The sequence below is a fragment of the Scyliorhinus canicula genome, chromosome 16, assembly GCF_902713615.1.
Source record: "Scyliorhinus canicula chromosome 16, sScyCan1.1, whole genome shotgun sequence".
Lineage (NCBI taxonomy): Eukaryota > Metazoa > Chordata > Chondrichthyes > Carcharhiniformes > Scyliorhinidae > Scyliorhinus > Scyliorhinus canicula.
In genome coordinates, this window is record NC_052161.1 from 132285404 (window position 1) to 132313174 (window position 27771).

The window sequence follows — 27771 nt, forward strand, 5'->3', positions numbered from 1 at the left end:
ATAGGTTAAGCTGCTTGAGCTGTATTTGGAAATCACTTGGGCGTATTCACAAGAGGAGCTTGTAGCATTTATTAATGATTTGGCACCAGTGATAACTACACTTTCTTCGTTGTATAATGAACGCCTTGCACTGCTATCTAGCTTGGATGATTAAAATGGGTTAATCCAGTCTTCAGTCCCTTTAACAGCAGGCAGGCTGTCTTCCATCCATGTTGACTCGTTAACAATTAATTAGCCTAGCTGGAGGTTTGCAGCTCTTGGTGGAAGCATTTTCTGCCTGGTATTGTTTGCTGAGGTTGCTGTAGCAACCAGAAGGCCCTTGCCTGGTGAATCAAATTCAGGTTGTCCATCTATCACCAATCTTTTGTGTTCGGTTCAGCACAGACAGAAAAGGGAGAAAATGATGACATTAGAATGTATTTGTGTCAACATACGTCCCGGGCGGGATTGTCTGTCGGCCAACGCTGAAATCAGATAATGCGATTGGATGGAGAATCGCACGTGAGACGAAAAATCGTTGCTGGCGTCGGGCGTCCGAGAGAATGCCATGCTCCGTGCCTCGACAGCAGCGTCAATGCGTTCTACTCCGCGATCACAGTAAACGCCGTTGCATATAATTAGCGGGCCTGACCCGGTATTCTCCGGGGCTCCAGTTATGCTCTGCTTCCGTCAGGAGGAATTACCGACGGCGGGTTTCACTTGTGGTTTTAAAAAGCAGGGAACAGGCACCATGGCTGCTGAAGGAGAGAGCGGGAGTACGAAAAATGTCCAACATTGCTATAGTGTGCTGACAGTTGTTCCGCTGGCCATGGGAAGACGCCTGCCAGGGTCGGTGGGAGGAGTGGGGGGATGCGACCAGGTATTGGCCGTGGTGGTCGGGGTGGGACGACATGGACCACCATACAGATGCACACGCTGCTGACGCCCACAGTGAACTTAGTGCCACTGGCCGTATAGGTGTTCCCCCAGGCTCCTCCCCAGGTACCGTCTGGCCCCAGCTGACCCTCAATGGTGATGGGCATGCTCCAGTGTAACCTTGGCCATCTTGTTGGCTGGAATGAATGATGCTATAATTAGAGCTGCCGCTGTCAGTCCCTCTCGTAGTGACCAATCCCGACCCCGGTGGATTCGACTCCATTTTTCATTGGAATCTCTTGTGTTCCACGTGGCGCCGTGGGCTAGTCCATTAATGGTGGTGGAATTCCTCCAGGACTGGTGCCAATTTTGCTGTCATAGACGTCCACCGATTCTGTCCTGGCGCCAACACTTAGTCTCTGAAGCAGTGAATCCAGCCCTGTCTCTAAACGAGGGCAAGAAACACTGAACACCGATCCATTGGCATATCTGGCTGTGCAGTATTTTAGGAGTAATGCATTGTAGGGGGGGGGGGGTCCATCTTTTTAAATGAGATTTTAGATTCTGCTGGGTGAGGTAGAGAATCCCTGTATAATTATTCACAGAGCCTGTGTCTGGGTCACAATTTTATCCCTGAACTAACATCACCAAACAAATAGACTGGCATTTCATCTCATGTGCTTGTTGGTGGGAAGCTTGCTGTGCAGAACAGGCTGCCCGTGGTTTTCCCACAACACCACATTGACCAATGTCATCAACCAGGTTGTGCGGTGATTCTAGCTGTCCCACGGACATAAGGATATCGTCGCCATATAGGTTCTTTCAATTTCGTGCTTTTGAAATGTTGTTACTGCTCTTGTGAATTTTCAGTTCAACAAAGTGTGGGGATGGTCACTGTTCAGGAGTGGAGTTCTCTTCTCGTACAGGCACCAAGTTGGGCAGATATCATGGCTGGGTCACATTCCTGACCCAACTGCATTGGCCTAACCCTTCCTAACTGCACTGTGGGAGTGCCTTCACTACATAGCCTGGAGTAGTTCAAGAAGGCAGCTCACCACCACCACCTTCTCAAGACTAACTAAGGATAACCAATAATGTTCAGAAGAGAGAGAGACACGTGGCCAAAGTTCTTCATCTTGCCATTCATCAGGACAAATGCAAGAGTGCCAAATTTCAGACAATCACAACAATTTATACTACAGGAGAGAAGGGTGCTGATTTGTTGGCTATTTGACTCTGATTGGCTGAGGTGTTGCAATGGGGTAATCTCGGCTCCCAGGACGCCCAAATAATTCAAAATGATCTCAAGGCAATCATTCGCTGCTGGTAATGTGGCTCATTGACGCTGGCTGCAAGTGACAGACATGTCCTAAACAGGGACCCCATTCTCTGAAAGAAAAGAATATGTTCAAACCTGAACCTTTTTGAATTACCTGGGAGCTTGGGAATGGCAGCCAATCAGAGCCGACTTGTCAATCAATAACCTGGCAGCCCACAATTGGCAAATGGTGGCTGCATAAAATGGAACTTAATAGCACTTAAAGTATGCATATCAGCTGTTGCTGCTTGAAGGCCTCGAAGCTCCCCGGCGATGGGACTGAGTCAGTGAGATGACTGACCTGGTTCCTGGTTATTTCACTCGTTCTCCGTCCCCTCAAATCAAGACTTTATCTGAAAATACTGACAATCTCAACAGGTCTGACAGCGTCTGTGGAGAGAAAACGGGCTAACGTTTTGAGTTTGGATGACTTCTTTGTCAAAGCTGAGAGTCATCCAGACTCGAAACGTTTAGCTCCCTTTTCTCTCCACAGACGCTGTCAGACCTGCTCGATTGTCCAGTATTTACTGTTTTCGTATCAGATTCCAGCATCTGCAGAATTTTGCTTTTACATAAGAACATAAGAACATAAGAACTAGGAGCAGGAGTAGGCCATCTGGCCCCTTTGAGCCTGCTCCGCCATTCAATAGATCATGGCTGATCTTTTGTGGACATCAGCTCCACTTTCCGGCCCGAACACCATAAACCCTTAATCCCTTTATTCTTCAAAAAACTATCTATCTTTACCTTAAAAACATGTAATGAAGGAGCCTCAACTGCTTCACTGGGCAAGGAATTCCATAGATTCACAACCCTTTAGGTGAAGAAGTTCCTCCTAAACTCAGTCCCTAAATCTACTTCCCCTTATTTTGAGGCTATGTCCCCTAGTTCTAGAACATAGAACATAGAACATAGAACAGTACAGCACAAACAGGCCCCTTCGGCCCTCAATGTTGGCCGAGCCATGATCACCCTACTCAAACCACGTATCCACCCTACACCCGTAAACCAACAACTCCCCCTTAACCCTACTTTATTAGGACACTACGGGCAATTTAGCATGGCCAATCCACCTAACCCGCACATCTTTGGACTGTGGGAGGACAACCGGAGCACCCGGAGGAAACCCACGCACAACAGGGGGAGGACGTGCAGACTCCACACAGACAGTGACCCAGCCGGGAATCGAAACCTGGGACCCTGGAGCTGTGAAGCATTTATGCTAACCACCATGCTACCCTGCTGCCCCCATAGGCTTATCAAGGCTTTTATCAAGGCTTCGTCTGCCTGTTCTTGGGCCTAAAAGATCCGGTGGTACCTTCTCGCAAAGAAGAATAGAGAGCTTTCTCAGACATCTGGTCAACAATGCTCCCTCAAACTTAAAACCAGCGAAAAGGCCAGGTGGACGATCTCTTTGATGTTTGCTGGGCCACGTTAACTGCAAAATAGATGCTGTGGTTTTCTACATGTCAGTGACAGGATTTCAAAGGGTAATTAATTGGCTGTGGGGCACTTTGGAGTGTTCTAAAGACATGAAAGACCCTCTATCAAACCGGTTCTTTCCTTCTGCTTCCAGCAGTTATCAATGTCAGTTGAATATTCAACACTGGCAGATGCTAATACAACAGATTAACGATTTTTTTTCTATCCAATATGTTGACAGTTCTGTTTCTATTGATAACAGTTAAGTAGCAATGATTCTACTGTGCTCAGCCTTATCTGAATCTGTAGAAAGAATTAATGGTCGCCATAAAGAGGAGAACAAAACTAACAAATCTGATACAACAGCAAATTGTTTGAAAACACCAAATGCAACAAAAACAGCCAAAGGTATATCACCATCCTACAGTTGCTGTTTAATTCTACGAGTGATTTGGACATTATCTGTTCTGAGGGCAACAATCACACAGTAAATGCTGTCAATTTAATGGGACAGGATGGTTACAGCCCAGGCTAAGCTGCACAGGGCTCATAAAACAACAAGAAATAAGTTCCATTGGCAACCTCTGGCTCCATTCCAGATTCCAAAAGGTTTGGGTGTACCATGCAGTTCCGAATATTCCTGCACATTCTGCATTGTCAAGTGGGTGCCTACAGAAAGCATTTTTGGAATAATAATACAGCCCCGTCACAGGCTGCCTCACTGGCCTGCCTAAATACACACAATGTCTGCAATTAATGCACAATCGCCACTTTCAGATGTATGTTTTTTTTTCAAATTTAGAATACCCAATTCATTTTTCCAATTAAGGGACAATTTAGCGTGGCCAATCCCCTACCCTGCACATCTTTGGGTTGTGGGAGTGAGACCCACGCAAACGCGGGAGAATGTGCAAACTCCACACAGACAGTGACCCAGAGCGGGATTGAACCTGGGATCTCAGCGCCGCAGGCAGCAGTGCTAACCACGCACCACTGTGCAGCTTCTACTTTCAGATGTATGTTAATCTGCAGAAATTATATTAGCTCCCAGTTTATCCTCTTAGAACCATTCCTGCCACTATCCCTCCCCCACCCCTAAGCACCACTCCTGGCTTCTCCTCTCTGCATTACTCCTGGCTGCTCCCTTCTGCGTTACTCCTGCCTGCTACCCTCTGCATTACTCCTGCCTGCTGCCCTCTGCATTACTCCTGGCTGCTCCCTTCTGCATTACTCCTGCCTGCTACCATCTGCATTACTCCTGGCTGCCCCCTTCTGCACCACTCCTGGCTTCTCCTCTCTGCATTACTCCTGGCTGCTCCCTTCTGCACCACTCCTGGCTTCTCCTCTCTGCATTACTCCTGGCTGCTCCCTTCTGCACCACTCCTGGCTTCTCCTCTCTGCATTACCCCTGGGTGCCCCCCTCTTTGTTCCCAGAAATGGATTGTTCTGTCTACACTCACCACCTAGGTTTATTCAAGAAGATCAATGCGAGTCAGTTCCTTGCGGTGAGGAGAGGGGAAACCTTGTGTGGGAAAAGGGCATTTCTGCCCTATGTGAGGTAGCTTGGCATTCTGATTCCTGAGAGGTGGCCTTGACGACGGTTTGGGAAATAGACATGTTGCGCTGGTGCAGTCGGGAGTGCTCTTCAGAGCTTGAGATCTGGCTAAGTTGTTGGACCATTGAAGCTCTCTTCTGCACGTGTGTATGCTGCAGAAACTAGTTGCTTAAAATAGCAAAGTATTTTGCATTTTCACAGGTAAACACAAAAAAACATTTCCATTGATGTGTTTTGGTCCCCAGTTAGTCAGGTTAGCACTCCCATGACAATAATGATCAAAAATAACAACTATTGTGTGCAGTGTTCAGCGAACCATCTGAAAGTTAGAAGTGGAATTGTGGACGAAAGTAGTTCTCCGGCAGCGTAATCTCCCAGGCATAATGAACACTCCTGTGACAGGAGGGCACTTCCCTCCTGTGAATTAGCACAGCAGCTAGCAAAGTACGGCGTTGGGACTGTTGCAGCGTGGTATCATGCTTCAAACTCACCAGATGGGAATTGTCCCGATAGTGTGTGTGGGTCTGTAAATGTCTATAAATTGCTATTAAACAGAAGAACAAATTCACAGCCTCAGAAGTAGAGGCACAGAACACAAAGCAAAGAAGTTATACTGAACTTTTATAAATCACTGGTTAGGTCTCAGCTGAAGCATTGGTGTTGGGGCAGCACCGTAGCACAGTGTTTAGCACAGTTGCTTCACAGCTCAGGGTCCAGGTTCGATTCCAGCTTGGGTCACTGTGCAGAGTCGCACGTTCTCCCATGTCTGCGTGGTTCCCCTCCGGGTGCTCCGGTTTTCCTCACACAGTCCAAAGACGTGCAGGTTAGGTGGATTGGCCATGGTAAATTTCCCCTTCGTGTCCAAAAAGGTTAGGTAGCGTTGCTGGGTTACGGGGATAGGGTAGAGGTGTGGGCTGAAGTAGGGTGCTCATTCCAAGGGCCGGTGCAGTCTTGATGGGCCCGAGTGCCTCCTTCTGTACTGTAAATTCTATGATTAATGTCTGGGCACCAGATTTAGGTCCAGGCATTGGGACGACGCAGAGATGATTTATCCAGGATGGGATGAGGAAGGTTCAGTTCATGTGGAGGGACCGTAGAAGCTGGGGTTGTTCCCCATAGAGCATAAGGACTCCCAGTCCCTCCAAAGGTGGCCTCCCCACCTCGGGTTCTCTGGCGGCGGAGGCTGCAAACAACGGGTAAATGCTATTGACCTCATCAGTGCTACATCTGCCACTGTGTTTAAAGGATATAATGCAGAGGATGGACCTGGTCCATTTGGCCATTGTGTGCTGGGACTGGAGAGGACCGTCGTTCCTGTCAATGACGAGCCACCTCCATCCTGAAAAACACCCTGCGGGGGTGGGGGGGGGGGGGGGGGGGGGGGGGGAACCCCAAACATAAATGGCGAAATTCTCCCGCACCCCCACGACTGGTGGGAGAATAGCGGGAGGGCCTTCCCGACATTTTTGCCGCCCTCCCCTATTCTCCCCCCCCCCCCCCCCCCCCCCCGCCGAGTCCCGACCCGAATCGCTGCCGCCGTTTTTTTACGGCCGGCAGCGATTCTCAGCTGTTAGATGGGCCGAAGTCCCAGCCCTTTCCGCCGTTTTTACGAACGGCAAAACACCTGGTCTGGCCGTTCGTAAAAAACGGCGTCACAAACTCGCTATTAATAACCATGGCCACGATGGCACGGCATACCACGGCCGTGCCAAGGGTGCCATGGGCCCGCGATCGGTGGGCACCGATCGTGGCAGCGGCCGATGCCCGCGCACTACTTGTCCTTCCGCCGCCCCTGCAGTATCCATTCGCGGGGACGGCTGGGGGCAACCCGGCCCGCGCATTGCCGCGGGTTTCGCGCAAAAAACGCGATGACGTCACCGCGCATGCGCGGGTTGGAGTCTTCCAAACTGCGCGTGCGCGGCTGACGTCATATGACGCGTCAGCCGGCGCTAATCCGGCAAGCGGCTTAACGATTTTTGTTAAGCCCGTCTTGCCGGAGCCTACGGCGTCGGGTTGCTAGCCCCGACCGGGGACCAGAATCGGTCCCCGGTCGGGAAGGGGCGCGCTGCCGATAAAACCCGCCCGGGTTTTACGGCAGCTTTACGATTTCTCCCGTTTTGGGAGAATCGCGCCCAAAGAAACTCTTTCTACAGACTGAAAGGCTGGTAGTCAGAGAAGATAGATTTAACGTAAATTGGCACAATAACCAATTCTTACAGAGAACATATGTTTTAGATAGAGTAATATTTTTCACAGTGTGTTGTTGTGAGCTGCAATGCACTGTCTGAAAGGATAGCGGAAGTTGATTCTGTAATAGCGTCCAAAAAAGAATGGGATAATATGGAGGATGTATAGACTGTTCCTCTGTTGAGTAACTCACAGGTAGATCTTTGTTGGTGAGTTTTTGTTATCAATGTATCGTGTTTTTATTCAACATTTTGAATTTTTGCTTTAACTATTTCCCACAGTTTATTTACCACCATAAATCTTTAGTCCACTTACCCAATCGGACTTAACCAGTTCTCCCCTCACACCTCTGGCTTTCTTGAAGTTTATAATTCTTGTTTGGGATTGGGGTAAAGAGCGAGGGACGTGGACTAATTGGGCAGCTCTTTTTGAGGGCCAGTACACAGCCACAATGGGCCAAATGGCCAGGTCGTTCCTCTGGAATTATAGCCGTTAACTTTGTGGCAGATGCAACACTGATGAGGTCAATAGCATTTAAAACTTTGAAGTATGTAGCCCAGCATGAACCAAAACCAAATAGATTATGAAAGTCCCAGATTTGATTACTGGAGGTGTTAGCTGACATTTGAAAGGGCTTAAGAAAAGTTACTCAGTGCACCTGCCCCAGACTGTCATTCCGCAGTACCTGTTGCTTTTAAATGCTTGTATGAACGTTTTGTGAAATATTACTTAAGATTCAGTTGGCACACAGAAGCTTGTGGGCTTAAACCCCCTTCTCAGGGCTGAAGAATCTAATCTATATTGACCTACTTCTGTAAAGTAAGATACCATAGTCCCAGATGACCATAGGCTGGCTTTCCCCATAGAGGGGAGAGCTGACTGGTGGTGGTTTAACCTGGGGGTCACCACACCTCGGGCGAGGGGCAAGGTTGAGAAGGTAGGGACCTTCATGAATAACCTCAGCCGGTACGGGAATTGAACCCGTGCTGTTGGCCTTAGCTCTCCATCACAAACCAGCTGTCCAACCAACCAGTGGAATGCGGGGTGGATATGAAAGTGAATAATGATATGTATAATGTATGGAGTGTAACAGATTAACAAGACGATTTTCATGTATCTCAACACTAGATGAACCACAGAGTAGTCTTATAAAAGGCTGCATTCTAGGTGTTCTGGGAGAAGGTTGCTAAGAAGGATAGTGAGAGATTAAGATAGAGTTTTAGTTGTACTAAAAATATATTACAGATTTCTGTAACATAGATTTATACTGTTTATTAGCTATTACTTAGTGAAGTGTGCGTACCATTGAAGTAGTGTAAAATAAACCAGCTTTGTTTCAAATACATAGCTTGATGTTCTTTGTCAACACTACGACTTTTAGCCATCTTGGAGGACTATAACACGAACATCACAAATGCTGGTGAATCCTGGTGGAATGCTGCATTGCCAGTTATGCTATCTTTTGGCCTACCTCCCGGTTTAATATTCAACGTCACTGATAAACCCAATAAGGAATACAGTATAATTTCTTTATACACAGGCGAGAACTCACAACCACATGGAGTTGTTGAGGCAAATGGCAGAGGTGTCTTAAGGGAAAAATGAGGTAAACAGATGAGGGAGAATGGATAAGAAGAATATATTAATGGGGTTAAACAAGAGGGGTGGAAGGAATCTCACATGGAGCATAAACCCTGCATAGACCAGTGGGCTGAATGGCCTATTTCCACGCAGTACATGTGATGTAATCCGGTGTAAACAAAGCAGTGTTATAAGCAGAATTATAAGTGGCTGATAATAGAGTAGCAATTTGTCACCAGGTTCATTATTTTACATATAACTTTACACAACCATTTTCCTTTAACAACTAAGTAGATTACAAAGACTGGAATATAACATTACTGCTTTCTCTCCTTACACTTTATGCTATTTTTATTCATGCTGTAATTCCTGAGCACTTATACTACCTGTAGTAACTGAATCTACTTTGAATCACGTTAATCCACAACAATCCATTTGATTTTGCTGTAGATTAATGCAGCATAAACTAATAACTAAGAACAGCATGAATAATTCGGAGAATTGAGCCGTATTTTCAGCACATTCATTGACTGATTAATCATTCAATGCCATTGTTGACAGGGGATAAAGGACTGTCACTGTCTGACCATTCAGGGCTCGTACTGATTGACCAATTAGTGTCCATCGTCAATCAGTCACAACACTGACCAGCCATTCATTATCTTATTACAGACTGACCAATTAGTGCACACTGTTGGTTGACCAATCAGTGTCTGCCACCCGACTAACCAATTAGCGATGCAACTGACCTGCCAGTCATTTCTTTGAACAAATTAATCAATAAATGTATATTACAGATTTAGTGCTGTTAACTGATTGACTGTTCAGTGTTGTTAGCGATTGGTCATCATGAGGAAGCATCAAATATTCAATCAGTGCTGTTATTGGTGGCTCAGTGTTCCAGCTTATATATATCTCATTTCACAAGAGAACGAGTACAACTGGCGGTTCTGAGTCCTTTATTCTGAAAGGTCTCCTCAGGCTGCTTGTTTGAATGGGGCCATCGCAGGGGTCGATGCTCCTTCACAATAGACACAGTTTCAGAGTGTAACAGATTTCCGTTACCTCCTTGAATTATTGAATGGTTTGTGCTCATGTATCAGAAGCATGATAACTAATGCTCTACCGGCTAAAACATTCAGCTATTGTGTTATTTGACTGGTAGCATTTGCACGTTCTGTAGTAACTAACTTGGTGAATTGGAGGACTGAGGCTTTTACTTACGGACCTTCAGATATATCACAGATAATGATTAAAATTATTATTATTCTGCAAAATAATAACTGCATTAACCTCACAATTATACACAGGAACATACATAGAAAATAGAAGGAGGAGGCCATTTGGCCTTTCGAGCCTGCTCCGCCATTCATTATGTCATTACTGATCATCAAGTTCAATATCCTGATTCCGCCTTCCCCATATCCCTTGATTCCTTTAGCCCCAAGGGCTATATCTAATTTCTTCTTGAAATTACACAACGTTTTGACCTCAACTACTTTTTGTGGTAGTGAATTCCACAGATTCACCCCTCGCTGGGTGAAGAAATGTCTCCTCTCCTCAGTCCTGAAAAGTTTACCCCTTATCCTCAAACTATGACCCCTGGTTCTGGACTCCACCTCCATCAGGAACATTCTTTCTGCATCTACCCTATCTGTTCGCCCTGTGTCTGCCTTGGTTTCCTCCGGGTGCTCCGGTTTCCTCCCACACGTCCCAAAAGCCAGGCTGTTCGGTCATTTGGACTTCCCTCTGTGTAGCCTAACAGGCGCCGGAATGTGGCGACTAGGGGCTTTTCACAGTAAGCCTACTTGTGAGAATAAAGATTATTATTAATCCTGTTATAATTTTGTATGTTTCTGTGAGATCCCCTCTCACTTTTCTAACCTCCAATGAATATAATCCTAACCAATTTAGTCTCTTCTCGTATGACAGTCCTACCATCCCAAGAATCGCCTGGTAAACCTTTGCTGCACTCCCCTCATAGCAAGAACATCTTCCTAAATAAGTGCACCAAAACTGCACATAATACTCCAGGTGTGGCCTCACCAATGCCCTATTCCAATACTCAAATCCTCTTGCAATGAAGGCCATTTGCCTTCTTTACTGCCTGCTGTACCTGTGTACCTACTTTCAGCGACTGACGAGGGCACCAAGGTCTCGCTGAGTATCCATCTCTCGCAATTTACACCCATTCAAATAATAATCTGCCTCCCTATTGTTGCGACCAAAGTGGATAACCTCACATATTTATCTACATTGAATTGAATCTTCTATTTCTATTCTTCTGCATAATTCCTTTTTTTAAATTTCGAGTACCCAATTATTTGTTTGCCAATTAAGGGGCAACTTTTAGTGTGGCCAATCCACCTAACCTGCACATCTTTGGGTTGTGGGGGTGAATCCCACGATGACATGGGAAGAATGTGCAAACTCCACATGGACAGTGACCCGGGCCGGGATTCGAACCCGGGTCCTCAGTGCCGTGAGGCAGCAATGCTAACCACTGTGCCATTCTGCATATCTATTACACAGAGTACATTACTATATAATGCAGTGTTTTGAAGCTCATCTAAAAGCATATTACAACCATTCAAAAACTCAATTATTAATGCACCGTGATCCATACATTCCATCACAGCATCATAGATTCACTACAATGCAAAAGGAGGCCATTTGGCCCATCGAGTCTGCACCGACCCTTCGAAAAACCGCCCTGCCCATGCCCAATCCTCTGCCCTGTTCCTGCAATCCCATGCTGAGGCACAATTTAGCATGGCCAATCCAACTAATCTGCACATCTTTGGACTGTGGGAGGAAACCGGAGCACCCGGAGGAAACCCATGCAGACATGGGGAGAAAGGGCAAACTCCAGGTTTCTTTGATACATTCATTGTAGTGGTGTTCTGCTCTATAACTAGGGGGTAATTTTCACTATTGCTGCCTGGGGGGTTAACCCAGCAGGGAGAAACTCACACCTTTTATAGAATCAAAGAGGATAATCATGCCATTGAAAGTGCACTTCCCGCAGGGAACATATGTTTCTAATCGAAATGCTGCTTCCAAGCTCTTTAAACATTGTTTAAATGTTCTTAAGCATTGTGTGCGAAGCAGTTTTGCTTTACACTGGCACCACAGGTTTATTGTGTGACCCAAAATTTGTGTCCAGAGAGAGTGCCTTTTTCCAAGGAATCTTATTGTGCTTTGTGTTGGAGTTTGATTGGGCATTGCATTTATAGTGTAACCTGGTACAAAGCTAAAATGGTTGGAAAGATGTTCTTGCTATGGACCGAGTGCAGCAAAGGTTTAAAGCTAGAAGCACTCCCTATTGGCGTGAAAGTAATGTACATTCAACATGAATGAACATGCAAAATAGAGTTTAGAGATGGACGTTTATACTCATTCTTTCTTGGGAGGATTTTCACGGGATTCTCCTTTTCTTTGGGCGATGACAATCAGCGAGATAGGTGGAGTCTCAACGTGGACAGGGCATGTTGGGAGCAAACGCCTGAACACTGGTGATTTTAGGGGATTTGTGTTACTTGGTGTGGCAGTAGGTAAAAGAATCTCTGTAATCCAGGCCATCTGGAATATTCTTCATCTGCAGCTGAGAATTTGTCCGCTGCAATGCCTAAGAAGATTATAATTGCGCTGAGTCAGAGTTGCTGAGTGCTTGGTTAATGCCGAGTCGCAGTTGGAGGTCACTGTGCCAGATACATGGAGCTTGATTCTCTGTTTTGGAGAGTAAGGCCCCACGCCATCGGGAAAACTGTGGTCATTTGTACCGGGAAAACTGGCGTCAGAAGGCCACAGATTCCTCATTTTGCTGGAGGCTTGCAGGGAGCTGTCATGGAGTTCGCAGCTCCAGCTGCCGATACGGCCCCTCTGTACTTCCGGGTCAGAGGCCGAGCATGTGCACGGCGACGGCCTGCTGCTGCTACGTCGTGCTCCATGGTGGACTCAGGACCTGGACTTCCAAAATAGTGGGGGTGATTCTCCGAGCCCCGCGCCGGGCCGGTGAATCGGAGCAACCGTGCCACGATGCCGGCGCGAGATTCGCCAAGGTGCAGAGAATCGGCCCATTTGCGCTGGCGCATTTGGCGCGGCGCCGGCCACGGGCCGCTGGAATCGGCAGGGCCGCTGATTCTCCGCCCCGGATGGGCCAAGCGGACGCTCCAACATGACAGAGTCGCGGCCGGGCGCCATTCATCCCTGGTCGCTGCCGGCGGGAACTCTGCGGGAACGCTCGGGATGGGGGGGGGGGGGGGGCGGCCTGGGGGGGGGGGGGCCTCCGAAGGTGTTTGGCCCATGATTGGGGCCCACCAATCGGCGGGCCGGCTTCCGCCAGCAATGTTATAGCCCTGCGCCATTGTTATGCCGGGTGGCCTGGGGGAGGACGGCCACTGCGCTGGTGCTAGTTGGCGCCTGCCCAACTGAGCATCCGCGGGACCCAATGCACCGCGTCTTTTACGGAGAATCCAGCACACGGTGTGCAAATATCACCATGAATCCTATAGTCAACAATGAAAATGTTCCTTCAATAATTAGTTAACCTCACGTGAAAAAATATGTTAATCAGGGGCAGCTCCTTTACCCAGAGACTATGAATATGGGGCATGGAGTGCGTAGCTGAAGAAAATAGCAAGGATGCATTAAAGGGAATGCTGCATGAGAATGACGTGAGCTGGACAGGTTGAGAAGGTTACGTTGATGAGTTGAGATGAACTCGCGTGGAACATGAACTCCAGCAGAAATCAGTTGGGCAGGGACATGGACCTAGAATGACAAGGGATGGTGGTGTCCCTTTAAGGCCAACACAGCAGAAAGGGTCAGTTTGGGTAATCACCCAGGGGTGAAGCCCTCTTAGGCAGCAAACACGCAGGGAGAAAGCTGCAGACATGAGGCCGCTGAACAATTCTTACTGATAACTACCTTTTGTGTTCATTATTGAAGTCTGAGAAAGTGCATCTTTACACCACTGTTTGAAGTTGGGTTTTCCCCACAGTGAGGTTACAATGGATTCTGACATTGCCACTGGAGCTCTCACATGGAGATATCAGTTAATCAAGTAAATCGCAACAAATGGACGAAGAATAGTCAAAGTCGTAATACAGCTCCTCCCTCACATCAGCTGGTCTCAGTTTTGAAATGCACTTCCCCAACTGCCCCTTCACCTCAGCTCTGCAAGCATGCTTCAAGCAACCGTCTATGGTGAAAACTTGGGTGGGATTCTCCATCTGTTCGTGGCAGCCGGATTCTCCGGTCCCGCTGCTATGGTAGTGGGGCCGACTCGCAATGGAGAATCCCGCCCCTTGTGAAATTACCTCAAAATGTCTTCTCCGATCCTCCCTCTGGCATTCAGAAACATGACACCAAGAGATGGCTGAGCGACACAAGTGCTGAATTTTCCTGGTCATAGCGGGTATGGATTTGGAGGTAGAACCAGGGAACAAGACGAGAGAATTCCACTTGGAACCTGCTTCCTGAGTGCTTTTTGCCGGTGGAGGTGACTGATCAGAACTAGACACCTCCATCTTGTGCTTTCTTTAGGTTCTCCTCCCAACATTAGCAACACCCTCCTCTCCCAGTAGATTCCACCCTCGCACCCCCCACACCCTCCCCTTCCATCCACCACTTTTTGCCCTTTCACCCTCCGTGCCAACTCACCAAGTACCCACCGTGAGCAGACCTCAGGACCATGCTGTCTAAAATAAATAAAGTTCTAAGTGTCTACTGCAGACATTATTTTTTTAAACCCTCTCATTCATAAACACCCATTCATTACATTTATGTTCCTTCGACTACATAATTCCTTATAAAACCAAACATTTCTTTCAAATGCTAATTTTCTCTGATAAAACGAATATTGCCAATTTATAGTCCATTTTTCAAGAGTGTATAACCACATATAGCTGGCAATCAAACTCTGAAATGGCACACACCACACGGTTATGATAGAAGATTGTGAAATTAGTCATACAGCGCCAATCCAGTAATGGCAACCCTCAGGCCTGTGTCAACAGACAGAGTGAAATAGCAAGCAATTTATTTTTTAATACTCCATACAATTTTCTCTAAGTTTTAAAGGGCAGGAATTTGAAATGCCTTGACAGGTTGACAGTGGCTTTTTACAATTGCTTTTGGAGTTTGTGACAGTTACTTTTGACCTTTCATTTAGACATTTTGGACAGTTTCTTTTGATACTTTTGACAGTTGCTTTTGACAGCTCTCCTGGCAGTTTCAATAATTTATATGAACATATGAACGTAAATACAAACATGTGAATTAGGAGCAGGAGTAGGCCACTTGGCACCTTGGGCCTGCTCTGCCATTCAATAAGATCATTTCTGATCTGATTGTAACGACAACTCCACATTCCCACCCTCTTGTTTTATCAAGGATCAATTAAGCTCTGCCTTTAAAATGTTCAAAACTTCTGCTTCCACTGCCTTTTGAGGATGAGAGTTCCAAAGGCTCAAAACCCTCTGAGAGAAAAAACATGCTCAAAACTCTCTTAAATGGGCAACTCCTTATTTTTAGACAGTGACCCTGATTCTAGAGTTTCCAACAAGAGGAAGCATCCTTTCCACATCCACCCTGTCAAGTTCGCTCAGCACATTATGAGCTGGATCTCCATCCCGCCGCATCAGATTCTAGTTCAGCACGCCGGCTGGATGCTCCGTTTCACCGACTGTTCAAGGGGGTTTCCCATTGTGGGCAGCCCCTCGCCGTGGGAAAACCCCGGGCTGCCGGAAAAATGGAGCATCCCGATAGAGGAGAATCCAGCCCAATACGTTTCAACCAAGTCACTTCTTACTTTTTCTTTTAATTTAGAGTACCCAATTTTTTTTTTCTTCCAATTAAGGGGCAATTTAGCCTGGCCATTTTACCTAACCTACACATCTTTCTGTTGTGGGGATGAAAACCATGCAGACAAGGGGAGAATGTGCAAACTCTACATGGACAGTGACCCAGAGCCGGGATTCGAACCCGGGTCCTCAGCGCCTCAGTCCCGGTGCTATTCACTGCGCCACATGCCACCCCTGCGCCACATGCCGCCTTTACTTTTCAAAACTCCAGTGGATACAAGCCCAGCCTGGCCAATCGTTCCCCTTAAGATGACCCACCCATTCCAGGTTTTAATCCAGTAAATCATTTTTGCCCTGTTTCCAATGCATTTACATATTTCTTGAAATATGCAGGCCAATAATGTACACAGGGCTCCAACTGAAGTATAACCTCTCTACTTTTCTTTCATAGAACATAGAACATAGAACAGTACAGCACAGAACAGGCCCTTCGGCCCTCGATGTTGTGCCGAGCAATGATCACCCTACTTAAACCCACGTAACCTGTATACCCGTAACCCAACAATCCCCCCATTAACCTTACACTACGGGCAATTTAGCATGGCCAATCCACCTAACCCGCACATCTTTGGACTGTGGGAGGAAACCGGAGCACCTGGGGGAAACCCACGCACACACGGGGAGGACGTGCAGACTCCACACAGACAGTGACCCAGCCGGGAATCGAACCTGGGACCCTGGAGCTGTGAAGCATTGATGCTAACCACCATGCTACCGTGAGGCCCCCTTTTTTTTTTTTTAATTGCTGTGGTGCGACCTTGTCATGTGTCAATTCCCCTCGCAGTAAAGAATATATTCTGTTAGTTTTCCTAATTACTTGTACCTGCATTCTAATTAATTGTGATTTATGCACAAGGACACCCAGATTCTCTACTTCTAAGAGCTCTATAAACTTTCACCATTTAAGTAATCTGCTTTTTAAAGTTTTTCTTGCCAAAATGAACAGCTGGATGTTTGTCCACATTATGCTCTATTTGCCAGATCTTTGCCTACTCACTTCACTATCCATATCCCTTTTTAACCTCCTCATGCTCGCTTCACAACTTACTTTCCTACCCATCTTTGTATCATCAATAAATTAAGCAACCATACCTTCAGTACCTTCATCCAAGTCATTTCTCTCAATTATAAAAAGTTGAGACCCCAGCACTGATCCCTGTGACACCCCACTTGCTGCAACTTGCCAACTGGAAATTGATCCCGAGTCTGTTTCCTGTGAGCTAGCCAATCTTTACCCATGTTAATATGTTACAACTTACACCGTGAGCTTTTACTTTATGCAATAACCTTTGATGTGACACCTCGTCACATCCATTCTGGAAATCTAGGTGTAATACATCTACTTGTTCCCCTTTTTCGACAACACCTGTCACTTCCTCAAAGAACTCCAGTAAATTTGTTCAGCATGATTTCCCTTTCACAAAACCATTTTGACTCTCCTTGATTGAATTTTAAGTGTCCTGCTATAACATCTTTAATAATAGGCTCTAATATTTTCGCTATGACAAATGTTAAGCTAACTGGCCTGTAGTTTCCTACCTTCCGCCTCCTTCCCTTTTTGAATAAAGGATTTATATTCACTTTTTTCAATCGAATGGAACTTTTGCCGAATCTGGGGAACTTTTTTGCAGAATCTGGAAAATGAAAACCAATGCAGCAATTATCTCACGAGCCACTTCCATTAAGCCCCAAGGACAAAGTGCATCAGGATGTGGGGACATGTCACCTTTCCAACAACTTGCCCAGTGCCACTTCCCTGGTGATTGTAATTTTCTCCAGTTCTTCCCTTCCTTCTATTTTGTAATTTATAACTATTTCTGGGATGTTACTTGCATCCTCCATAGTGAAGACCAATGCAATTCAATTCATCTGCCATCATTGGGCAGCATGGTAGCATTGTGGATAGCACAATGGCTTCACAGCTCCAGGGTCTCAGGTTCGATTCCGGCTTGGGTCATTGTCTGTGCGGAGTCTGCACATCCTCCCCGTGTGTGCGTGGGTTTCCTCCGGGTGCTCCGGTTTCCTCCCACAGTCCAAAGATGTGCAGGTTAGGTGGATTGGCCATGATAAATTGCCCTTAGTGTCCAAAATTGCCCTTAGTGTTGGGTGGGGTTACTGGGTTATTGGGATAGGGGGAGGTGTTGACCTTGGGTAGGGTGGTCTTTCCTAGAGCCGGTGCAGACTCGATGGGCCAAATGGCCTCCTTCTGCACTGTAAATTCTATGTAATTCTATATCTCCTTGTTTTCCATGATTAATTCACCTGACTCACTATCTATAGAGCCAACACCCACTTTGTGAACTCATTAAAAAATATCTATAGAAACTCTTACGATCAGTTTATGTTCATTACTTTTAACACATTCATGTCCTCTTTTAATAACCCAAAAATGAACCTGGCCCCTCCCAAAGGTGTCCCGAGAACATATCCAAAACAGTACACTGCCTCTCCAAAGGGGTAGCCTGCCTCTCCAAAGGACTCTGTAAAATTAAGACCTGCTCCTATCAGGTCCAATTTGTCATTTCTCCCAATCCTAGGGAATGAAAATCAGACATGACTGGAGGCAGCTGCTGTTTTACTTATATGGGCAGCTTCCTCTGGGAAATGGACATGTGCAAATCCTGACCCAGCCCCATTCCCACCCCCCTGCGACATTGGTAGGTGCCATGTTTGGGGCGGGACCCAGATTTCAGCTCCTCTGCCATTGGTGCAGCAACAGGGAGGCTCACAGTCATTGCAAAAGGGATTGGTGATTGTAGTCCTGCCTCTAAGTCAGCAGCTGAATTCTTGAAGCTAAACTCCAGGCAGCCCCTGGAGAGTGGGGGCTAGAATAATGGTCTCCAAAAACTGAGTTGGCATCTACTGGGGTGCTTGCGTCTAATGTGTGCGGGGTACTCTTCTATTATAAACGGTGGCTGGGAGAGGGGGAGGGGGGAGTCTTTAACATTGGTTGCAGTTGACCTTGGAGTAGGTACTGTGATGATTAAGGGCAATTAGAGAATCACCTTAGCTACCCTTCCCAGCAAGGGCCTCTGTCCTGGGGCAGAATGGACACAATGGCCAGAAGTAGCTGTTGCATTTAATTTAGTTGCAGTGTTTAAGAGGTTATTAGATAAAGACTTCAAATTTTTGATATTACAAATTAAGGAGAAACGGAAAAGGAATGGGATTAAATCTAATGTGAAATTGCACCACACGGCAACATGGGTAAGTGGCCCTACATCTGTACCTCAATTTCGACGACAGTACCAAAGAAATAGCTAAAATGACATTTTTTTCTCCTTTTAGTGTTGTAAATACAAAAATGAAAAATGGTGCCACTCCCCTATATTTGGCTAGCCAGGAGGGCCACCTGGAGGCTGTGCAATACCTTGTGAAAGAATGCGGAGCAGATCCACATATACGAGCCAACGATGGGATGACTGCACTCCATTCAGCTGCACAGATGGGACACAATACTGTCATTGTCTGGCTGGTAAGTTACATTCTTGGAAAAGCTGGCTGGGGTGGGACAAACTGGGCTGATGAACCACTTTAGCTTAAACTGGCCAGCTTTGAGTGTTCGCCAGCTTGGTGGTCCAAGATGTGGATCTTTACAAAATGCCCGGATGAATTTTCAATCTGTTACAAGTTGCTCAAAGGCATACACCATCCACTACATAGTGCCTTTATAGAAAAGCATTTTCCAAAGCATTTCTTCTTCTTTCCCAGTTCTTTGCCTGAATACAGGCCCAACCCACAACACCGTGACCTCCACCACAGGTAGGGCAAGGTGGCAGGTCCAGAATCCACCCAAGCCAAACCAGGGATTGAGCCCCATGCTGCTGGTACCAATCTGATCCATGCCGGTCATCCAGCCAATTGAGCTGGCTGGATCCCAAAGAGTCAAAGTTGCTGTGGCACATACTCTTTTACATGTATGTTGTATTCCGGTGCTATGGATGGTGATGGTCGAGGCTCCAATAACCTTTCCATCACATGGTTGACCAGGAATCTCTCCCGCTCTTTCCATAGGTGTATGTTCGAAGGATTTTCACGTTGTTACTCAACCTGTTCGACCACGTTATGATCGCACCTTCCTTGGCCACGATGTCCTGGAGCCAGATTTCAACCCAGAGCTTCTGGCTTCAGAGGCTGGGCTGCTTCTGAGTGAGCCACAAGATCTCCAAAGCATTTCCTGCAGAGGAAAATGGATCTTGAGCCCAGAATGTTAAAATTTGAAATAGTGACTGAAGGTTTTCAAAGGAAGAGGGAGGAGAGTGGAAAGGTTTCAGGAAGGAATTCCAAGTTGCACAGCTGAGAGTTGTTCCAGCAATGGATGGCTGAAGGAAGTTAGAAGTTAAACAAAAAGGCGCAAGCCAGAGAAGTGGAGAGTTGGGAGGGGGGCATTGCGGGCCGGAGCTTGCGGAGGTAGGGTGGGATGATGCCATGGAAAGATTTAAAAGTGAGGATAAGAATTTTAAATTGAATGTGTTGAGTGATGGCAGGCTAATGTAGTGAGGACACGGGTGATGGGATTTGACCACTGGCATCTCTTGAAGAATACCCATTTTTGAGACTCAACCCATAACTTCATTTCAAATGCGGCTGAACTCTGTGTACATCTCGATCAGTGCTGGCGTGCGGAATATCAAACAATTTTGGGGAACACATCAGGAGACCTCTCCTCCTCCACGAGGTGCTTGTTTGTTCTTGAAATGCCTAATGCTATGGTCACTGCTCAAAGAGGAGTTTTTGGTCCAGATCGTTGCTTCCTCCAAGCAGAGAGGGCTACAGGTTGAAAGACAAACTGGAACTGAACTCTGGGAGTGAGCATAGCCTGACCAGTAAGTGAAACCCAAGAGGATCTCCCTAGGAGCAGCAATTTACAAGGGGTAAAGATAACAACTACTTCCATCTGTAAGGTTCCCTCAATCAGAACTGATTGAAATGAGGGTGGAAAGAGCAACAGAGGGCACCATGGGATCATCGGACATTAATTTGTGCCTACAACTGGCCAGATATTGGTTGGTGGCTGGTGTTAGATGATGGAGCACAAGGACCTTCCCTGCATAGAGAAAGGATACATGAGAAGCCTGACCAGCACTTTAGGTTCCTCTCCTATGCCCTCCACGGGCTGTTTGTGGGCTATCACAGGCATAGAGTTAGGAATCCGCTTGCTTTCCTGCTTGACATGCAAGGCATTGTTTGGGAAACCTGGAAAAGGAGTAACGTAGGGAAAGGAAACATCAGGGAATGTTTACATTTACTGTAATGTGCCATGGCTACTCCAGGCCTGGATCTAAACTCCAGCGAATTCCCACGGGGCTGATCAAAGATTATGACCATCCTTTCTTTAACACCAAACTAGTGAATGAACAAATATCGTTGCAATTTTAACACACTCCCCACATCAGGGAGTCATAGAATCCCTACTGTATAGAGGTGGGCCATTTGGCCCATCATATCTGCACCGGCCCTTGGAAAGAGCACCCTATGTCCCCTCATGTCCCCACCTCATCCCCATGAACCCACCTCATCCCTGTAACCCAGTAATCCCCACTTAACCTTTTGAACAATAGGAGCAATTTACCATGGCCAATCCACCCAACCTGGACTGTGGGAGGAAACCGGAGCACCCGGAGGAAACCCCCACAGACATGGGAAGAAAGTGCAAACTCCACACAGTCACCCAAGGCCGAAATTGAACCAAGGTCCTTGGCGCTGTGAGGCAGCAGTGCTAACCACTGTGCCACCATGCCACCCAGGTGAGGTGGACAAATTGTTTTTCTCCAGATTGTTTTGCTGGCTTACATTTCCTTCCATCTTCTCCGTACAGGTAAGCTTTTCAGACATCAGTCTGTTAGACCAGGATGATGAAGGGGCCACAGCGATACACTTTGCTGCCAGTCGAGGCCATGCCAAGGTTCTCAGCTGGCTATTGCTACACGGAGGTGAGATCGTTACGGACAACTGGGGTGGTACCCCGCTACACGATGCTGCAGAGAATGGGGAATTAGAGGCAAGTTCTGCAACACGGCATGCATTTTGAAGTGTAGAATAACAGATTATTGAGTGCCAGTTAAACACTTGAATGTATATTTAATGTATGCTTTCTAAAATCCATTACACTAGCACAGTGTGTTTCAGGGGTCATTCAAATGTGTCCTCGACCACATTCAAAAATCAAGGGTACTTTTGATTAAAATATCTTTATTCAAGATTACTTAAGATGTAATCAAAATATAATTACATATATGTGTGTTATGAGGTATAATATTAAGGATGTGTCTTACAGACCATCCCCTCCAGGTTTAGTTGTTAAATACATTGGATGGTATGGGATAGGGGAATAGAATCCCAAATTCAATTCCTGAATTCACTGCATTATTCAATCTCTGGTAGGACAGCAGTGAGCAAACTGTCATTTGCCCCAACATGTCCTGAGGGGAGACAACCCAAATGGTTTCTGCTCTTCATTACTCACCAGCAAGGTCTGGGAATAGTGAATGCAGACTGGGTTGCCCAGTGATGGTGATTATATTCCTAAAGTCCAACAGAACTCACTGGCAAGGTCCATGTGTGGAGAGTGGATTCTTAAGTAGGTATTGGAGAATGGGCACGTCTTGTGGAATCAAGCTTCATGAGAAGGCAGACAAAGATACAAACATTTGAGATGTGTTAAGAATCCCACTGATGTTAAATGCAAGCAAGGGTATTCCGAAACCCAGATGGATAACTGGGAACGCCGGTTAGAACATAGAACATAGAACAGTACAGCACAGAACAGGCCCTTCGGCCCTCGATGTTGTGCCGAGCAATGATCACCCTACTCAAACTCACGTATCCACCCTATACCCGTAACCCAACAGCTCCCCCTTAACCTTACTTTTTACGAGATTACGGGCAATTTAGCATGGCCAATCCACCTAACCCGCACATCTTTGGACTGTGGGAGGAAACCGGAGCACCCGGAGGAAACCCACGCACACACGGGGAGGACGTGCAGACTCCGCACAGACAGTGACCCAGCCGGGAACCGAACCTGGGACCCTGGAGCTGTGAAGCATTTATGCTAACCACTATGCTACCGTGCTGCCCCCTAGTTCTTAGTTGTTTATTTTGCAGTTTGGTATAATTTGAGAAAAGATATGCAAACCAGCGAGGAAAGCCCAAGTCTAGTTGTAATAAATTAATGTTTATTAAACAATAAAAACACGCAAGAAAGACCACAGTACAGAGCAAAGGTACACTTAATTACAATAATGACTACACACACGCAAACCATGTCCTTGGATTAATTCTGTTCCACATCTATCTACATTCCTAATCTCTGAGAATGTCCCTTGTTCCAAAACGACATCACATGTGGTGTAACTATGAGCCAGATGCAACAAATAATACCATGCACGAGTTGCATCTTTAATTTTGGGAAGCCTTTCTTCTGATTCGGTGTAGACTTTATGAGGTTTTCGAACAGCAGCCTGTAGTATACAATTCCTGCTTTTGGGAGATTTCCTGTTTCCAGTCGAGCGTGGCTATGATGTGAGCTGTTCAATCATCTCTTCTCCTGCAGTACAGAGTTAACCCTGCTACTTATATGTCATTTTCCCTTTTAATCTCACCCTATCTAAACAACTCGCCTTAGATGTCACACTTTTAGTAAGTGGGAAGACTATAAGATTTAGCAGCAGAATTAGGCCACTCGGCCCATTGAGTCAGCTCCGCCATTCAATCATGGCTGACATTTTTCTCATCCCCATTCTCCTGCCTTTGCCCCATAACCCCTAATCCCTTATTAGTCAAGAACCCATCTATCTCTGTCTTAAAGACACTCAGTGAATTGGCCTCCACAGCCTTCTGCAGCAAAGAGTTCCACAGATTCACCACCCTCTGGCTGAAGTAATTCCTCCTTACCTCTGTTTTAAATGATCGTCCCTTTAGTCTGAGGCTGTGCCCTCTGATTCTAGTTTTTCCTGCAAGTGGAAACATCCTATCCACACCCACTATATCTAGGCCTGTCAGTATCCTGTAAGTTTCAGTGAGATTCCCCCTGATCCTTCTAAACTCTATCGAGAGTGCTCAACCGTCCCTCATATGATAAGCTCTTCATTCCCAGGATCATTCTTGTGAGCCTCCTCTGGACCCTTCCAAGGCCAGCAGATCCTTCCTTAGATACGAGGCCCAAAACTGCTCACAATGCGCCAAATGAGGTCTGACCATAGCCTGATACAGCCCCAGAAGTACACCCCTGCTCTTGTACTCTAGACCTCTCGACATGAATGCGAGCATTGCATTTGCCTTCCAAACTGCTGATTGAACCTGCACGTTAACCTGAAGAGAATCTTGAACTAGGTCTCCCTTTATGCTTCTGATTTCCTAAGCCTTTTCCCATTTAGAAAATAGTCTATGCCTCCATTCTTCCAAACCAAAGTGCATAAGCTCTCACTTTTCCGCATTGTAATCCATCTGCCACTTCTTTATCTACTCTCCTAGCCTGCCCACATCCTTCTGCAGCATCCTGCTTCCTCAATACTACCTGTCCCAATGCATATCTTTGTATCTTTGAAATGCATTCTTGTGTCTCCACTTTGAACTCATGTTTTCTATAGTTTTAACACTTACAATTCTATACCCTATTGTTCTCCACTTTACTTAAGCAAATATCTGCCTTTCCGTGCTGCTAAACTAATTCGCATTTGAAAAACCCTCCAGGAAGCTGCATTCTAATAAACTTTATTTTACCCAAGTTTTTAATTTTTATTTTATCCAATTCTTAAATCTTTATTTGATTCAAGCTTCTTAACAGATGGAAGTAGCATTATTCATAGATTTCACTCAGCATGCATGATGATGCACTGTTACTTCAGTGGAAAGGCTGTTTCTGTATTTTCCCTTCATTTTCATTTGTTCATTGGGATGTGGGTTCCTCTGTCAGGAACAGCATTTATTGTCCGTCACCAATTGGCTTTGAGAAAGTGCTGGTGAGTCTTCATCTGGGAGACAGTATTGAGCCACAGTATTATCCATCACCAATATTACTGTGTGCTGTGATGGGGCACAGAGCTTTCATCTTTAGAATGGTTAACAGATCAGAGAGATAGATGAAAAAGAAAGTGGACTGGATTTGTTTGGATCGAATTTGTTTATTGTCACATGTACCGAGGTACAGTGAAAGGTATTTTTCTGCGTGCAGCTCAATCAGACTATTTGTACATGAAAAGAAAATATGTAATAGGACAATACAGAATTCAAACTTTCTCTAATGTTGCTTCCAGTCAATTCAAGGTTCTTACATTCGCAATTAAACAGTTATTTCTTTTACACTGAAATTCTTAAGAAAACAGAGACAGAAGACAATAAGTCTGCAGAGCCCTGCTCTGGAGAATATAATCTCTCTTTAACTACCCTATCGGATCTTTTAATCATTTTTAAAACCTCAATTAGATCATCCTTTAATATTCTATACATCAGGGGAATATTACCCGGGGTGGCACATTGATTAGCACTATTGCTTCACAGCGCCAGGGACCCAGTTTCAATTCCGGCCTTGGGTCACTGTCTCAGTCGAGTTTGCACATTCTCCCTGTGTTTGGGTTTCCTCTGGGTGCTCCGGTTTCTTCCCACAGTCCAAAGATGTGCGGGTGAGGTGGATTGATGATGCTAAATTGCCCCTTAGTGTCCAAAGGTTAATTGGGTTGCAGGGTTATGGGGATAAGGTGGGTGAATGGGCCTAAGTAGATTGCTCTTTCAGAGAGTCAGTGTAGACTCGATGGACCGAATGGTCCACTTCTGCACTGTAGGTATTCTATGATTCTATGATCCATGTGACCTGTCTTCATAATTTAAGTAAGAAGTCTTACAACACCAGGTTAAAGTCCAACAGGTTTGTTTCAAACACGAGCTTTCGGAGCACTGCTCCTTCCTCAGCACTGACCTGAGTCTGTGTTGTACGACTTCTTACTGTGCTCACCCCAGTCCAACACCGGCATTTCCACTTCATAATTTAACCCTTTATAGCCCTGTATCATTCTAGTGAATCGGAGCTGCAGCCCGTCCAAGGTCTACAATTCTTGGCTCTTAGCGCACAACCAGCAACACGTTAATGATGCACGGGATCGCTGTGCATCCCTGAACCACTTTGACCATTCGCTCGGGCAGCAGCTACTTTGGACCAACAATCCAGAAGTGACCCCAGCAAGAAAAGCTGGAGCCAGCACTAAAGTACCCAGCTGGCATTGGCAAATCCTGGCACAGAGGAAGCGAATTAGTAAAACCAAGAGACGTTCTTTATTTTAATAACACGGATGGCACAGTACATTGTACTCCCCCAGGCCTCCCTTCACCTTTAGAACTCCCACTCTATGGCCTATGCCAGGTGAGTTATGCACATCTGTGTCATCCTCCTTCCCACACTTCCTGTCGCATACTTCCTGCTGTGATCTTGTAAATTACTGTCATCGAGCTCCACGGCAACAGGTGGCACTTCCATAATTGGGCAGATTCCAGTTACATAATATTCCCGGTGGAGTAACACTTGGGGACCGACTGTTTTCGGGAAACAGGTGATAGAGAACACATTATAAAACATCCAGAGTACGCGCCATCCCTGTAATAGTCTGTGAGATAAAGCACAGTGCTGAAGGTGGGCATAAATGCCGCTGGTAAATTCAGTAAGCGAAAGACGGTGTAATCTTATTGCTGAGCAGAAATTGCAGACTGCGACACAAGGCACAATGTGACTCTCGTTTGAGCTATGACACAACATGGCTTTAGTATGAGTCACCTGGTAGGGTTTCATTGTCTTGTGATTCGGTGCTTCTGTACTTAATGTATTTGCATTTTTAAAAAATAAATTTAGAGAACCCAATGCATTTTTTCCAACTAAGAGGCAATTTAGTATGGCCAAACCACCTACCCTGCACATCTTTGTGTTGTGGGGGCGAAACCCATACAAACACGGAGAGAATGTGCAAACTCCACACGGACAGTGACCCAGAGCCGGGAATCGATCCTGGGACCTCGGCGCCGTGAGGCGGCAGTGCTAACCACTGCGCCACCGTGCAGCCCTCCAGCGGCCACTTTTAAGGAGCATCTAAAGGAACGAGAGAGGGAAGGGTGGAGAGTTTTGAAGGGAAAATTCTAGATCTGTGGGCCGAAGCAGACGGACGCATAGCCGGCAATGGCCGGGCAATGTGAGTCAGTAATCGTCCGGGGGAGATCATTAACCTGGTAAACTCCAAAGGGCGCTGGTGGACACTGTCATTGTCAGGATTGTGTACAGTCTGTTTTCTGCCCCATTGTCTCAAGGTGATAACACACTTCAGCCAAGCCGAGAATTCCAATGTAAGGAAAAATCTGCAAAGACACTTGGGTGAAATCTGCATCCTTTCCGGCTCGAGACGGGGCCCAAGACATGAACAAGCCTTCTGCATTTAGACTGACCTTCTCAGCATTTCAACCAAAAGAACATTTGTAAAAACCCACAGTCGGTGGATAATTAGGGAGGCACTGGCGTAGTGGTATTGTCACTGGATAATGTTCCAGGGCCCAGGGTTCAAACCCCACCACGGCAGATGGTGGAATAAAATCTGGAATTAAGAATTTTGTGCTTCTTTGTTGGCGCAAAGAGAAAAGGTATGGATTCTTGTCAAACACGATGAGATGTTTATTTAGGGATGTTGTGCAGTACAGTCAAGATGGTGATCTGCTCAAAGCCCGCGCAAACACTCTGCTGGCATCACTACACATCACGTGACGTATAGTCAGCAAAATATATTCCCAGATATATATCACCCCTCCCTCATGACCTCATTAATGCAACAACAACAATTAATATTTATACAACAGGTCCCTGATGTGTTATTTCTATACATATATACAATTCAATAACAATCTCTGAGGTGGACCTCTCTTCCTTTTGATAGAATTTGGCATTCTAGAACCTGGATGCTTCGGGAGGGACTTAATTCCTTTCTGTAGATGGTAGTTCTTGAGTCATCATTTCA

At 46.1% G+C, this 27771-nt stretch overlaps 1 protein-coding gene across 3 annotated transcripts in view; it reads left to right on the plus strand.

Moving 5' to 3' along the window:
• Nucleotides 1-27771, plus strand: part of espn (espin) — a 194402-nt gene that overhangs the window by 32019 nt on the left and 134612 nt on the right. For all 3 annotated transcript variants that reach the window (XM_038773448.1, XM_038773450.1, XM_038773449.1), the window contains exons 3-4: nucleotides 19073-19259; nucleotides 21603-21785. In XM_038773448.1, the coding sequence (XP_038629376.1) occupies nucleotides 19073-19259; nucleotides 21603-21785 (370 nt within the window). The remainder of the gene's footprint in view (nucleotides 1-19072; nucleotides 19260-21602; nucleotides 21786-27771) is intronic.